The sequence below is a fragment of the Asterias rubens genome, chromosome 8 (assembly GCF_902459465.1).
Source record: "Asterias rubens chromosome 8, eAstRub1.3, whole genome shotgun sequence".
NCBI classification, from domain to species: Eukaryota; Metazoa; Echinodermata; class Asteroidea; order Forcipulatida; family Asteriidae; genus Asterias; species Asterias rubens.
The window spans coordinates 18,787,236-18,803,376 of record NC_047069.1 but is presented as its reverse complement, the minus strand read 5'-3'; the positions used below and the strand labels follow the sequence as shown (position 1 = coordinate 18,803,376).

General features: G+C 37.2%; 1 protein-coding gene across 2 annotated transcripts in view; it reads left to right on the top strand.

Moving 5' to 3' along the window:
• The window catches only part of LOC117293400 (glutamate receptor 2-like), a 44,183-nt gene extending 37,552 nt beyond the window's left edge, over positions 1-6,631 (top strand). Inside the window, exons 16-18 of one of the 2 annotated variants that reach the window (XM_033775717.1) lie at positions 1,850-1,987; positions 3,059-3,178; positions 5,629-6,631. In XM_033775717.1, coding sequence (XP_033631608.1) covers positions 1,850-1,987; positions 3,059-3,178; positions 5,629-5,688 — 318 coding nt within the window. In that variant the 3' untranslated portion in view covers positions 5,689-6,631. Of the gene's footprint in view, positions 1-1,849; positions 1,988-3,058; positions 3,179-3,696; positions 3,764-5,628 lie in introns of those variants that run through there. The other variant, XM_033775718.1, reaches the window with a different exon arrangement.
• Positions 6,632-16,141: the final 9,510 nt, after the last annotated feature.

The following is a 16,141-nucleotide window of genomic DNA, read 5'->3' as shown; positions in this document are numbered from 1 at the left end:
GAGCAATGGAGAGCTGTTGATAGTATATAAAACATTGTGAGAAATGGCTCCCTCTGAAGTGCCATAGTTTGAGAAAGAAGTAATTTTCCACGAATTTTATTTCGAGACCTCAGATTTAGAACTTGAGGTCTCGAAATCAACCATCTAAACGCACACAACTTCGTGTGACAAGGGTGTTTTTTCTTTCATTATAAGAAATATGAGAAAACGAGAACCGTTTTAAGTATTAGCACCAGACTTAAAACAAGTTAAACAGTCTGCTAAAAATGTGCCACTTTTATCTTAAACAGTGTGGTAATGAATTGGCATCAAATGTCATTTTGACTGCCATTAGTAAAGTAACACGAGATCTAATGACCTATTTGTTTTAAGCGATTTCCACTTGTCATGGATCTCTTTCGTGATTGATTTAACTTTAATGTCTTCCGTTTTTATTACTCCATCTAATGACTCTTTATAATGACTTGATCTGCCTCATTACATTCAAATATGAGGGTCTTTCTATAGAGAAGAACATTATTGTACTGTCTCCGTAATGTTTAAGTAAGGAAGTCATTGAAGGAGAACATTATTAAGTATACGTAATGTTGATCCCTCACTCTCTCTTATTTCTTGAAAACGGTTTGAACCAATTTAGTCTACCGAGATCTATTTCTTCGGTCGCAAATAAAATATAATTTGTGGACTTTAGGGGATGAGGGGGGGGGGGGGGGTCACAAGGCGCAAGTTTATGCAATGTGTCCCTAAGGTACTATGGTCGTCATCATCAACCTCTTTCCCAAGCATCATCCAATGCCTCCTTTTTCTCAACCTCTGCCTCAACCTTATGAAATCCTCGCCGTTCTGCCCTTTACTGTTACAATTTTGCTAGGCTTTTTTTTCTTGGACTTGTTTTGTCTTTAGCACAATCTCGTTGTGTTTTACATGGATTTCCTATTTGGATTGTAAGACGGTACAGACAATATGTACCTTTAGTAATTATTTCACAAGTTAATGACAATGAAATATTATTTGTTAAAGAAACTGGACACTATTGGTAATTGTCAAAGACCAGTCTTCTCACTTGTTGTATCTCAACATATGCATAAAATAACAAACCTGTGAAAATTTGAGCTCAATCGGTCATCAAAGTAGCAAGATATTAATGAAAGGAAAAACACTCATGTCACACGTAGTTGTGTGCTTTCAGATGCTTGATTTTGAGACCTCAAATTCTAAATGTGAGGTCTCGAAATAAAATTCGTTGAAAATTACTTCTTTCTCGAAAACTACGTCACTTCAGAGGGCACTGTTTCATACAATGTTTTATACTTTCAACCTCTCCCCATAACTCGTAATCAAGAAAGGTTTTATGATAATAATACTTTTGAGTAACTACCAATAGTGTCCACTAGCTTTAAAGACGCATAAATGCTTTTGATATTATGAAACAATGTTGTAAAGAACGACCTCTCTTGAAGTAGTACAATGTGGTCTTAGAGAGAGAGGCAATCGGCACTCCAAAATTTGAATCTGAGAAAGGCTTTAGCGAGTGAAAGCACATAGGTGACCTGTCATGACGAAATGGGCTATAAGACGCACTGTGCCATTTCCCATTACAGACGGTCAAAGTAAAATCTTTCTCAATCGATATGTGAGAACTCTCTTGTTTCCACAAGCTTAGTTCTTTACAGCAAGGGTGTTTTAAAAGTCAATAATCGTGTTTGCAAATTAGGTGACCGTATCAGGTTTGTTAATGTATGCATAATGTTTGGATTCGATGAATATGTTGGGAACCACTTTGTGAAGAAAATTGAACTACATTGTTTTGCTTATTTTTTTGTTTGTTGATTTGTTTGTTTTCCCTCAGGATGCAAGCTCTAATGCCCTGAGCTTGAGTAACGTAGCGGGCGTGTTCTACATCTTAGTCGGCGGTCTCTCCATGGCTCTCTTCTCAGCAATCATTGAATTCTACTGGAAATCAAGATCGCAATCTAGAAAGCAAAAGGTTCGAACTGGACTTAACCTATCCATGTTTTTCATATAATACAACAAATAGTTGGTTTTAAAAAGGGTCTGTGTACTTTTGGTAATGACTTAGTAAATTAATGACAATAGAAACTTACGTAGTAAGAAGTACATCAGCTTTCGATAGTACAATTCATTGTGAGGAACATTTAAATCGAAGTAACGGTTATATAGTTTACAGTTATACAGGATTCAATTTCAATTCAATTTCAATTCAATTTCAATTATAAAAACTTCAATCATCTTTTACAGGCAATAACAACAGTAGATCAGCTCCATACAAAAATATTTAGAGTAATATACAGTATACAATAATTAAACAACATAAAGGTTACTTGACAAAATGACAAAGGAGATAATATATATACAAATGGTTCAAACCACAGCAATTATATACAAGTGAATACATATTAAAACAACCGAGTGGTTCTAACAACCAAAGACGGTGTACATACAAGATCGGGTCATTTTACAACATTTTAAGGCCTATCCCTGCTCATTTAGACCATTCTCTTACTTTCTTAACACCCTGGGCTCATACAACCCTAAGTTGCTTAAAGTTAGCGCTAACCGGTTAACCGAACACAAAACTGTCTCAGCCCTCGCAGGTTCCCACTTATACACCTGGGTAAAGAGAATCAGTTAAGTACATTGCTCATGGACATAAGAATGCCATGATCAGAATAGTACCGACAATCTTGTGACAGAATCCTCTAACCTTCTCAATTCCCTGGGAAACATAATCCCAAGTTGCTTGAATTAGCTACAACACAATTCTGTCTCAACCCTCGCTGGTCCTCATTTATACACTTTGGGTTTATAGAAGCAATCATGGCCATTAAGTGCATTGCTCAAGGACACACGAGTCATGACCGGGATTTGAACCCATAATCATCAAAACTTGAGTCCGATTCATCAAATCCGCTCGGCCATGACTTATAATACACTAACGAAAATATAACATTTGAACATGTCTTTAGGTATGCTTGAGGTATCTTCTGATTAATCAATATTTATTATAAAAAAAATTCAATGTCACTCATCTTTCCAGACGAGCCTAGCTGCTGCTATGAGAGCTAAAGTACGTCTCTCGGTTACCGGGGAGAATGCGGACTTAGCAAGCCAGCTGCACCCCAAGGGCAACGCGTCTGCTCCCAGTACAGAGACCGAGGTAAGCTCGCTTGAAATCCCCTCTTGCGTTACGAGAGAAAAACAAGGTTAAAGGGAAGTTTGTTCAACTCTAAAACCAACAAACTTGGTGCATTTCTCTCATTGTCTGGCCATTATGTTTGCAGTTCTACCTTGTCTTCATTATAAGAAATAATGAGAAAATATAGTTAGCTATTGCAAACCGCATACCAACCAAAATGACCTACGGTATCAATGCAAGAAATAGTTAACGGCCTGACCTTTCCTGAATATAAAACCTACTGTTCCATTCTGCATTTCTGTTACAGTTTGTCTCAATTAAAATAACTCTTCTCCAGCACACCCACAAAAAACAGGTCCTGCTCATGGTGTCACGTCATTGGTGCAAAAAAAACCCACTTAAATGTTGCATACCAATGCTATCATTTATACATCCACGACTATTAAGCTGAACATTTACCTTTTACCCTTTTATTCATTGTTGTGTTACAGTTGATTTCATTTAAAATAATGTTTTCTCAACAACACCCACTAAAACAGACCTTGATGATGATGTGACGTTACTGGTGGGACAAGAAACGTAACCCAAAACTTCTGAAGGTTGTCGCTACCATACATGCACCTTGCACTGATGCGGAGGCAAAAGCGATTCTGGAATTGTCTGGATCCAACAGTGACGTCACATCATAATAATGTTTTTAATAGAAATTTCGAAGTCTTACATAGCGTACGCATCTACCAACAAGGTACTCACGAAGCTTACGTTTTTACAAACAAGTTATTGAAGTTATGAATTCTGAGACCCAATTATGTAGCACGTTATAAGGGTTTACAAGGTGCTACGGCACATTCAGCAGCCACAGCAAGGGACACCGGGGCGAACCCCTTCTCTTTTCGATAAGTGCACTGTGTTCTTTTACATGCGTTACGCAACACATTGGACCAACTGCTTTACGTCCCATCCGAAGGACGAATCAATGGTAAAGTGTCTTGCTTAAGGACACAAGTGTCACGGCTGGGGATTCGAACCCACACTCTGCTGATCAGAAACACCAGAGTTTGAAATCGATGCTTTTATCCGCTTTGCCACGACACTTCCCCTTCATGAGCAAGGCTTGTTTTTGTTTGCGTTCACAGAAAGCATTATTTGTAACAGAAAAAATAGTTCAATTTATATAAAAGGGGGAAAGTAAAGGGGTTACTTTTCAGCTGATTCAATATGTGTAGATTTCAAAGTTGTTTTCGGCATAAAAGCAACCTATTTTTGGTCGTCCATTCATACCAAAGATATTTAGTTCATATTTGTTTTGTTTTACTGTTTAAATTGTTTTAATCCGAAATATAAATAATATAATATATACACACCATAAAACTACCATTGAAAACTTCAATTCACAAGGTGGCAGTGTTTTTGATATATTGCTGAAAATCCGAAGTGATTGTCCAGGCAGGATTGGACAACACACTGAAGACGTTACCGTCAGTAAAAAAAAACGAATATATGTTTTCCACAATCACATTATTTTGTCAGTGAAACTGTGCTTAAAATCTGCTGTAAGCTTCTTACCAACAAGTTATTCTTGCCGATCGATTTAAGAGTGATTACCAAACGTGTACCTCCCCTTTAAAGCGATTTTGCCTGTTAAGTACAACCAGTCTTTTAATCTCAGTAAAATGTCAATTTATTATAATAGCATTGTATTTAATTTAACTTATAAGGCCTTCCTTGTGGCCACGTGGAATCGGCATTCAATTTAGCAGAGTAGGAACAACTATAGAGATTCGGGGGGAAAGCTGCTGTCGATTTTAAAAAGCTATTCGAGTAGATTTTAAAATTGAAAATGTTAAATCTGTTTTAATCGTGTAGCTAGGCGGAGATTAAGGAAAAGCCCCTTGGAACATCTTAAAATGCAGGTCTGATCAAAAGTGTTTTATTTCCTTTGACAACATAATCAACAATCGTTGTGCTGATTTGACGTATGTAGGCTGAAATCCAATCCTTAAGGCCAAGCAGATCGGGGAAGTCTGTAAAGCATAATGAGTATAAAGGGAACATAAGACACAAATTAATTAAAACCTTACAACCGGTTCAGCAAAATATACAAATCCTCTTATGCGGACCGTCAGATCAAAGATCTCGAGGCAATGGGATTCACTTTACAGTCAAACAGGTATAGTTCATACTAGATTCTTTTAATGTAAGTTCAACTATTTGAAGTTGAGTAAGTTCAGCAATCCATACGTACATAGAATATCTGCATTACAGCCAAGATGAATTTACTATACAAATTAAAGTAATATTAAAGACACTGGACACTATTGGTAATTGTCGAAGACTAGCCTTTTAAAGTTAGTGTATCTCAGTTGTTATTTTGTTTACGCAGGATAAGGTTCAACAGTAATGGGCCATTGCAGTAAAACATATTTCAATCTCTTTTGGTTATTTCTGAACTGTTTTCTTTTGTTTTCCAGACCACACCAATAGATAAGTCAAAAGACTCGTCACCAGAAGGCAATCACACGGAAGTGTAAACACCATCATGACGTCATCACTGTTCTTTTAAGTAATACTTATTGTAAATATCTTTAAAAACAAAACATTGCTGACAAAAACGTTGTAGCATAAAGAAACGTATAAAACTGCACGCCAAAGTCTTTTATAACAAAGACGAAATAGCACTGGCCGCCCTGTTTGTATTATCACACTAAATGTACGATTTAGATCGCTGGTTTTTTTTTATTTATTTTTTTTTTTTATAGTTATTGTACGAGTTTCTAATCATTGTTTGTGTGTAAATATATATAAATTGTAAAACTTTACAAATCAAGTATAGAAAAAAAAACACACACAAGGGAAATTGATTGTTAAACCAGTTTGGGTTTGAACAAACAAATATTGACTGGAGCGGGACTTGAACCAATTACCTCCGTATTAACGTGCTGTACCAACTGATCTATTTAGCCCTGATGTTGGCGGTCTCTCTATTTTGACACCGGAGATGGGAGACTTTTGGACGCCAGGGGGCAGCAGACTTACCAAATAACTTTCCATTGTTTACGTAGTTCTGAGCCTGCGCACATTACCGAGAACAATGGATTTTACCTGGTAAGTCAGCTGCCACCAAGCGTCCCAAAGGTATCCTATCTAGGAGCGCCGGCTACGTAACCGATAAGTTACAGGTTCAATTCCAACTATTGTCAACGTGTCTTTGTTTCTTTCGAAATATACGTGTACATGTATGTATAAATAAATGTATGTTTTCAATTTATAGATCTAATTGCCATCAGTGTTATGCAAATGAGATGCAAATTCAGCCTGTTTGAATCGTGTGTGTATAAATATTATAAAGTTGTAGGCCAACTGGTATTGTAGAATAATGGATATAAATGCAATTTGTATTATATTAATTTAAAGGAACACGTTGCCTTGGATCGGCGAGTTGGTCTTTGAAAAGCGTTTGTAACCGTTTGTTATAAAATGCATATGGTTGGAAAGATGTTTTAAAAGTATAGAATACAATCATCTATCACAAAATGCCTCGAAATTGCGTGGTTTTCCTTTTACCTCGTCGACTAACACGGTCGGCCATTTATGGGAGTCAAATTTTTGACTCCCATAAATGGCCGACCGTGTTAGTTCCCAGAGTAAAAGGAAAACCACGCAATTTCGAGGTTTCGCCATTTCAGTTTATAACAAACGGTCATTAACGCTTTTGAAAGACCAACTCGTCCGATCCAAGGCAACGTGTCCATTTAACAAAAGGTCAATCTTGTGAAAAGTTCTTTTAGAAAACGTAATAACACAAGAAGAGAGTTGACGTAATTCTTTTAGTCTTTAACGTACGGGTAACTATAAATGACATGTTGTCTCATTTTGTTTCTTCTAGGGGCAGGGAGAGCGGGGAGGGGGGGGGGGGGCACAGCGGGTCGATGAGATTGCCGGGTGCTTGTTGATGTATGGAGCATTCACTTGCACTGATGTATCCCGCCCATACCCCCCCCCCCCCCCCCCCACCAGCTTCCGCTGGTTGTGCCACTGCCTTTCATTTTACGGTCACAGTGTTGCCTTCTATTCTTATTTAGAGTATTTTGTTTTTTGCTTGTTTAGTGGGGTGGTTGTTTGTTTGTTCGTGTGCTTGTTTTGTTTTGTTTTCTTTTTCCTTTACCCGAAGATTAACGATGAAGCCCTACCAACCCCTTTTGTTTTGCAAGTCATGCCGTGTCGCGGGGAGAACATCCCATATTCATTTCGGACGGGACTCGGGTCAGTTTGGAATCGGGTCAGTTTTGAATCGGGGGTTTTTAAAGTGTAAAACTCTTGCGGTTCTTAATTGTGTATTCAATTAAAAAAGTGCTCTCCTGAATTGACACACTGAGTAAACCATTGGCTAGGCTATTTTCAGAACCACTCAATCGAAAAACAGATTTGTCATGTAGTTAGGTAGGTGTAGGTAATTTTCTCTCCAACCCCCCCCCCACACCCCCAACCCACCCCCAACCCCCCCCCCCCCCCCCCAACCCCCCCCCCCCCCCCCCCACCATTTTTGCTAGTGGCATTCGGGCATTTTCTCTGTCGTCTTTTTCCAAGCATTTACATAATACTTCACAAAACGAAAACAACACCCAATACCCATCGATGAGTTAAAGGAGCACGTTGCCTTGGATCGGTCGAGTTGGTCTTTGAAAAGCGTTTGTAAAGGTTGTTATAAAATGCATATGGGTAGAAAGATGTTGTCAAAGTAGAATACATTGATCCACACAAACATGCCTCGAAATTGCACGGTTTTCCTTTTACCTCGTCGATTAACACGGTCGGCCATTTATGGGAGTCAAATTTTTGACTCCCACACATGGCCGACCGTGTTGGTTCGCACAGTAAAAGGAAAACCACGCAATTCCGAGGCAAATTTGTGTGGATCATTGTATTCTGCTTTAAAACATCTTTCTAACCATATATGCATTTTATAAAAAAAACGGTTACACACGGTATTTATAGAGCAACTCGTTCGATCCAAGGCAACGTGTTCCTTAAAAGACACACAGTCAACACCAGGGCCCTTTTCACAGAGCTGCTTGAGTAGAATTTACTGCTTAACAGAGCAGGTAACCAATCACAAATGATACATGTGGCATGGTAGTTAAGCTGGTAACTTTATATTTGTTAGCATAGTTTTGTTTTGCTTAGCATCTTTTGATGTGTTTAAGCAGCTCTATGAGCCCAGGTCTGAATGTGTCATATTAAAGATATTTAGCCAAAGGGTCATCGCAATATCACTATAGGTAGTTAACAAAACATGGTAACCATATTTAAACATGTTTTTTCTACACACATGTCTCTCCGATCCTAAACAAGCATTACACAGGCTTCCTGTTCGAGACTGCATCATCTTTAAGATTCTCCTTAATATTATCTCCCACTCCCCGAATGGCAAATCGCCTGAGTACATCAAAGACTTAATTCATCAATACAAACCTTCCAGACAGCTTCGCTCCTCAAATAACCTGTTTCTGAACGTTCTATAGTTCTATGTTCCCGGCACTCCTTGTACGGGCGATTGCTGCTTTTCACATGGCGGGCCGTCTCTTTGGAACAGCGTGCCACTTCAGCTCAGACAAGCAGATACTTGTTCACGTTCCAAGACACAACTCCAAACATATCTATTTCGGAAACCATGGCTTTCGAACGTTGGTTGTATTTTGTGGACATTATCAGAGTTCTTGTTTTGCTTTGCGCCACGAGTGTTATTTCGCACTCTTCAATATCATTATTATTATTATTATTATTATTATTATTATTATTATTATACTTTTATCCAATTTCAACTTAGCGATTGGCCCTTTGGCGATACTTGGAAAATTGTTTTTCTTTACGTATACGTTTTCCAACTTCAACTCTGCAATGGGCCTATGGCAACATATCTTTATTGTGACAAACTCTGACTGAGTGCCTAACTCATGCTTGTATCTAGACACAGCTCCTCCAACTATTTCCCTTTGTATCCCACCAACTCAGTAGTAAGGCACCTTAAATCTGTTTGTTTCTTTAATCCTATGTCGACATTCAAGTCATTGATCATATTTATTTTGCAAAATTATCACGTAAATTTATAACAAAGCTGCTTATCTAAAGAAAATCTTGCCTAATGAATTAAGCAAAGTATATTACCAAGAGTGTGGAGTCATTTAGAAGCAATGTTTATTACATGCCGTTTTTAACTGGCAAGTTGCTCTTGATATAATAAGCAAGGCTTAATGTATAATATGCTTAGCAATGTTGTTCAAACGGCTTTCTAAACTTGACCCATGGTATTAATTACCTTGGTTTAAAATCTCCAATGTACAAAGATAAATACTTAATTAACTCTTAATGAATGATGATAATGCACGCTATTAGCTCAATGTTCAAACTAATTTAAAAACGTCAATTCGTGGTCAAGGCTTGTCCTTTTTTTTTACTAGCTTAGTATCCGCAGCTTTGAATCTTTACCCTCTGTAATATAAAGAGACTTCTGTGAGGAAGACTAAATCAATAATAATGGATTAAACTACCTCGTCGTAGCCTTCATTCCAGAAGCCAAATGCCCCATGAAACAAAATCAAATCAATGGTGGACTACCCTCCGTTTGTTAAAGGCAACAAACTTTCAAAGGTTGCAACTATATGCATCCATGATAAGAAGGGTAATGTTACAGCATGGAGTTACAGACATTTCGCTCTAAAGCAAGATAACAAAAGTGGAAGTTGTCAGAGACTAATGTCTGTACTTTATTTAATTTCAATATAATACATGGAATAACAAACATGTGAACGATTAAGATCAATCGATCAGCGGGTCATGGAACAATGAGGGGGGGGGAGATCGATTTTAGACGTGTGTTGTTAGAAACTACCCGTTTCAATTGCAGTTTACTTGTAATGTAAAGTTTTGTTTTACTATTTATTTGTCTTTACACCATGTAAGTTATGTGAATATATGAGAATATTTACATTTTGATTTAAAACAGTGTTGTGCACACACTTTAAAATAAAATCTCCAGTTATATCGGTGTACATTAACGAAGCGTGTAGAAAATGTTCAAATTATTTTCAGAACTAGTTGTTGTTAGTCCAATATACGAATGCGTATAAAGCTCACAAATTGGTTGACTGTTTTGATTGGTTTAAACAGCATTTGCACAATAGTTCTCGCCCTTCAAAATAATGTGTTGTAATATTTATGGACATTAATGAAAAATATACAAATGCGTCAAGCCTAGATTTATTTTATTTTCATTCAATGTTTGTGAACACCTTTGTTTTACGGCGAGTGCCCGATAAGTTCAAATGGTCAAACTACACACCGGGCAGAAATACTGTCTGTACAAAAACGTAAGTAATTTAGTATAGGATTATTCTCCTGAACGTTTAGGGGCTGTTCTTCTTTGAGGTAAAGTCCACATTTCCAGATATTGCCTTTTGGAAAACAGGTGTCCCACCTAGCCGGTTACTGCAAAGAAAAACCTCCCAGCGCGAAATTAAGTTCGTCCTTCGATTAATCGATCCGACTACAGTCAATACCGATAACAACTAATCACGATTGTGTGTGTTGTCTAAAAGGTAGCGATTTAATAAAGTGTACACGTTTTCGAGGTTAGTAAATGAAGTAATCTAGTTTACGGTTACATGCTGACCGTTTTACGTTGAATGGAAGCGCTCGGCTATATTGCTTGTAAAAATGAATGAATGAGTAAAAGCTTTTGTATATTATAGTCTGCCAAAATTCCAGTGTGGGATAATAAAGTTGTTATCTTATCTTATCTTATGTTATCTGAAAATGACCTCTGGAAGTTTCATGTAATTTTGTGGTTGAGAATGGGCATCATGTTCATGAACATAGTGTGCAGCATTTGCGATGAACTCTATGACTTTCTGCCTTCAAAACGGTGTGTTTAACAGGCTGGAAGGGATTTACTATATTATTTACACACTGAGAGTTTCATCACTCTGAGAAAAAAAAGGGAAAAATTGATAAAAACTGACCCGATTTCTGGAACCCGGACGGCTGACCGATTCATGGGTCAGTATGACCCGGAATCCGAGTCAATCTGGCCCGAAACTCTGTCAAATAGAACCTGAGTTATGTTAAAGGCATAACATTTAATCAAACCATGTTTCCAGTTACCCGGAAATGGTACTGGTCTCTTTGGACCCGCAGAATCCGGGTCAATTCCGATCGTAAGTTTTTGGAAGGAATGACGTGCACAAAATGATGACCAAAGTCTCGATAGTCCGATCAGATATTATAACATATTCTGGATCATGACACAGAATCCGGGTCACCCTGATACAAAAAAGGTCAGACCCCAAGTGGATTCGGAACACGGAAAACCGGGTCAACTCTAACCCGAGAGCTTTTCGGGTGCGCCTCACAGGACCCGGTTCGGATCTCGAATTCCAAACAACATCTCTTCATGTAGGATTTTTAATTCCAGAGATTCAATTAATCGAGGGTATTCTCTCCATTTCAAAGCAAAACATGTTCTCATCTTAGATCGTCTTTGCTTGATTTCACAAAGCACCAAGATCACCATAGTGACATCACACTTTGCTAAGCAATTAAGATTGATAATACACAGCCAAGATCAAAACTCAACCCTTTGTGAAATCACACCGCGCGGATTACAATGCGCATTCCCCTTTGAGCACCGCTTGTTTCAACGCCATGGAATGAAAACAAAGTATTAATAATTCACAATGATAAAGGTCGACATGACTTTGCTGTAATTGCTGGCAGACTCAACCTTGACTCCACATCATTTAATTATATTTAATCAGAGAGATAGAAACTGCAAGCTGATTCAATTGTACTCTAGTTACCTAAATGCGTATCTGCGTATAGTAACAATACAGCGATGTTAACATAGAAACCAATTGTGCATAGCTAATGCTTACAAATGGACTAATTATTAGTATTGTATGATTCATTTAGCGATGCTCTCCTCATGGTGTTCACTAGAGCGTACTATTCCCTCTTGCCCTAATGGAATTCGGAATTGTCTGTAGACCTTTTTATGATTGGAGACATTACTCGAATTCTTCATGCATTGTGTTTCTAATTCAAATTGTATCCAACTTAATTGTTTTTTAAACTGGTGAGGATTTTCGTTACGTGTTATAAAAACAGTTACATAACCAAAAACTGTTGGTATTTTTTGTGCCGTCAGCTAGTTTAAAGGCTCAATACCACATGCCTCTACTATGCTTAATGGAAATGTGGTGGATTGTTATGTAGTAACATAGGTTGACATTTTGTTCTCGCATTTTGTTACAAAATGAGTTGTGTCTGTAGAAACAGCGAGTATTACGTGAACCACTCTCTGCATTGCATTGGTATGTACTTTTTGCTTTCTCGTTTTTCGTCCTCTTGTAACATTGTGGGTATTTTTCTTGTATACATGGTAAAGACTTGAAATCTCTCTTGGGAGTTTCTGGCTTGTGATTAAAGGGCTGGACGCTATTGGTAAGTGTCAAAGACCAGTCTTCTCACTCGGTGTACCTCATCATATGCATAAAATAACAAACCTGTGAAAATTTGAGCTCAATTGGTCGTCGAAGTTGCGAGATAGTAAAGAAAAACACCCTTGTCGCACCATGATCACACAAAATTGTGTGTGCTTTCAGATGCTTGATTTCGAGACCTCACATTCTGAATCTGAGGTCTCGAAATCAAACTCGTGGAAACTTACTTCTTTTTCGAAAACTACGTCGCTTCAGAGGGAGTTGTTTCTCACAATGTTTTATACTACCAACCTCTCCCCATTACTCCTAATCAAGAAAGGTTTTATGATAATAATTATTTTGAGTAATAACCAAATAGTGTCCACTGCCTTTAATACCCCTCTTGTGAATTCCTTGCTTGTGTTAAAGCGAGATTGTGAAATTGTGAATATTTATTTGGCAATTCACATAAAAATACAAAAATACGTTTTGTTTGTTAAAGCTCATTCATAACCAATTAGGCTAACCGTTTCTCCTTACAAATAACATTATAGGGAAATGTTTTTTTTTTCTCTAACAATTTCCGTGCCAGTTCACAAATGGGTTTTCTAATTGATAAATATTGAGGTGTTACCACTTTTTTAAATTTGTTTTATGTTCATTCTTTTGAAATTACAATGAAACAAGCAGAGGCGTTCAGGAAAAGGCAAAAGTCACAAAATTATCATCAAAATGTATATGCCCTGCCTGACCTTGCCCATTTAAAAGACATTGTTATTGTATAACACACACATTCTAAATCTGTCAACTTTTTTGTATTATTGTTTGATTCTGTCGACCTGTCTAAGGACAGGTGTAAATATAATCTGACCCACATTAATGGAGACAAAGTGGCAGTCGATTAATACATTTTTGCCAATCATATTATTTCCTTTGGCTATGCTGTCACAGTCGAGCCAAATACAATTTTTTAACCAAAGTGTTTATTATTTCAATCAATGCGTAATGAGCACGTACATTGAGCTGACATAAAATCCATGTTTGGAATCATTTTGCTGTTGTCTGCACGTACATCGGTGTCATGTATTTATAAGTAGCTTCCCAAAAGCTTAGTCTGTATCAAACTATGTTAAGTGTTTCAGGAGTGGTAACTGGTTTTTATTGCAAGTCTAGCTGAAAGGTGTAACACATTTACCCTAGGTCGTAATGTAGAGGATGTATTTAGGTTTTAATTTCGGGCAATCACAGTCATTACAGTAAACAAATATTCTGAAATTGTATTCTTCAGGAAACAGAGATATTGATATTTCGTTCTGCAGAAAATCAAGATTGTGAAATTTCGTTCAACGAAAAACAACTATTTTGAAATTTCTGCGAAACGCGAATACAGATTTAAGAGCAGGTGCTGGGCCCAAGGCGTACCATGGTCTGATCAAAACCTTAACTTAGTATCTGGGTGAATAACATGATGTTTAAGGTCAAAGTGAGTAAAGAAAAATTGGCGGTTGGATAAGACAGTCTGTCTTAAATTCACTTGGAATGAACTTGAATTGACACCTGGTTGATGTTTTTGACTGCCAGTGAATAAGATCGAAGACATTTCGAAGTAGAGGCAGACGATGTCTTAAAAACTTTTCGACGGTTCATGTTGGTTCTCTACGTTTCGACTAGTGTGCTGTGGTCTCCATCAGAATACTGACTAATGAAATGCTTATATTAATGTACAGTCTCTTTAAAAAAACATAAAAGTCGAACATAATGTGGTGAACAAATCTATCAGTTCCTCTCGAAATCAAGACTCTTATACTTTAGAAACTGGGGTGTTAAAATTTACACCATTGGTATTGTCACATAGATACAAAACAAGAATAAAAATTCACATTATTGGAGTGTTTCTGACAAAAAATTACCTTTGTGTTATTTGTAACACCCCACGATGTTAATTTTGATTCTCTCCATGGTATAGAATATTATATGAGAACACCCATAGTGTCAACTTAAACACCTCGGTCTTTTCAGTGTCACCAGACAGATTTCATAATTACTCCCGAGAGCTCATGTTTGCGATTTGGAATTCCTGAATAGTTTTGTTTCTTCGCTCAAGTGGCTGCCGTCTTCTCGAGCGAATGTAGCACCTGCCTCTTTATAATAGCGACAAATATTATATGGGTTTATAACTTAAATTAGACGTTTAACAGTCCATGCCACCTGATGAGGTTTTTCAGAATCGTTAGAATATTCAACATATTGCAGTCTCTCTTTATGAGCAGAGTAGTATGTATGTCAATATATTGTCCTCATTAATTTCCCAGGAAGTAACAAATAATAAGTAAATATTGATTATCCCATATTTAGTTATTTTATTAACAATTAATTAAAATGCATATTTGTCAACGTTTTGAAAACTTACTTAACTCCATCACTGTTAAGGCTGAAAGGTAAGGTAAGCACTGCAACAAGCAAAACTATGTACTTTGTAATTTTACAAGATTTGGGTACTATTTGCAACACAAAACACAATGTCCACAAAACTTACATCGTTTGGAGGTAATAATAGTAGAAAGCGTACCTTAAAATATTGGTTTCTGACGTTCTTTAGTTTTTGAGAAATGAGTAAAACAATGTTTATGGACATTCGTTTTTACAAGCAAAATAATTGTCGTCTCGTGATCACTGAAACGAAAATTATTTTCATGACATTGTTTTACTCATTTCTCAAAAACTACTGCACCTCAGTAATTAATATTTTCAGGGAAGCTTTCTACTATCATTATCTTCAAGCTGTGTAAGTTTGGTGTAAATCTGTGGACATTGTGTTTTTTGTCCTGCAAAATGTACATAGACCCTTAAAGGGTTTCACCTGTAGTGGATTAGTCATAACTGTTGGCTGATGTACCGGTATCATCCGTGTAAGATATAATATATAGGTTTATAATCATAGAACTGTATTATGGTGCAGCCTTGTTGAATTTCTCCCAGGCTGGAAGAACAAAAGTTGTAGTCTGGTTCCTATTTGCAAAATGATTATTAGCATCCATTATTGTTATTTGATATGAGGAACATGACCAAGATGGAGGCATCGTGACGAGGGTCTTTAGAATCTCCAGTTTGTCACACATTCCAATGTCTCAACGGCACCCATAGCATGATGTGTCCGGTAGCACTCTTAAAACTCTGAATCCAAGTGGGTCTGGGGGCCTGACCCATTTTGGGGTCCAGCTGAACCCGAAACAAGTTAAAAAAAAAAAGAAAAAAAAAAAGAAGAAAAAAAACAGGTTTCGGGTCCCACTTCTATTGACTCAGGAACATAGGAACCGGATCCGGATCAACACTGACCTGAGAGTTTTTAAAGTTTAATTCTCAAATTTCTGCTCGTGTTTTTGCCTCATTTTTTAGCTGCTTAAAATAGCCTATATATATAGTTCACCGTTACATATAACCTGGTTCGGTTCGGTTATGTTATCTTTAGGATGAACAGAACACCGTTATATATATACCGTTAGTCGAA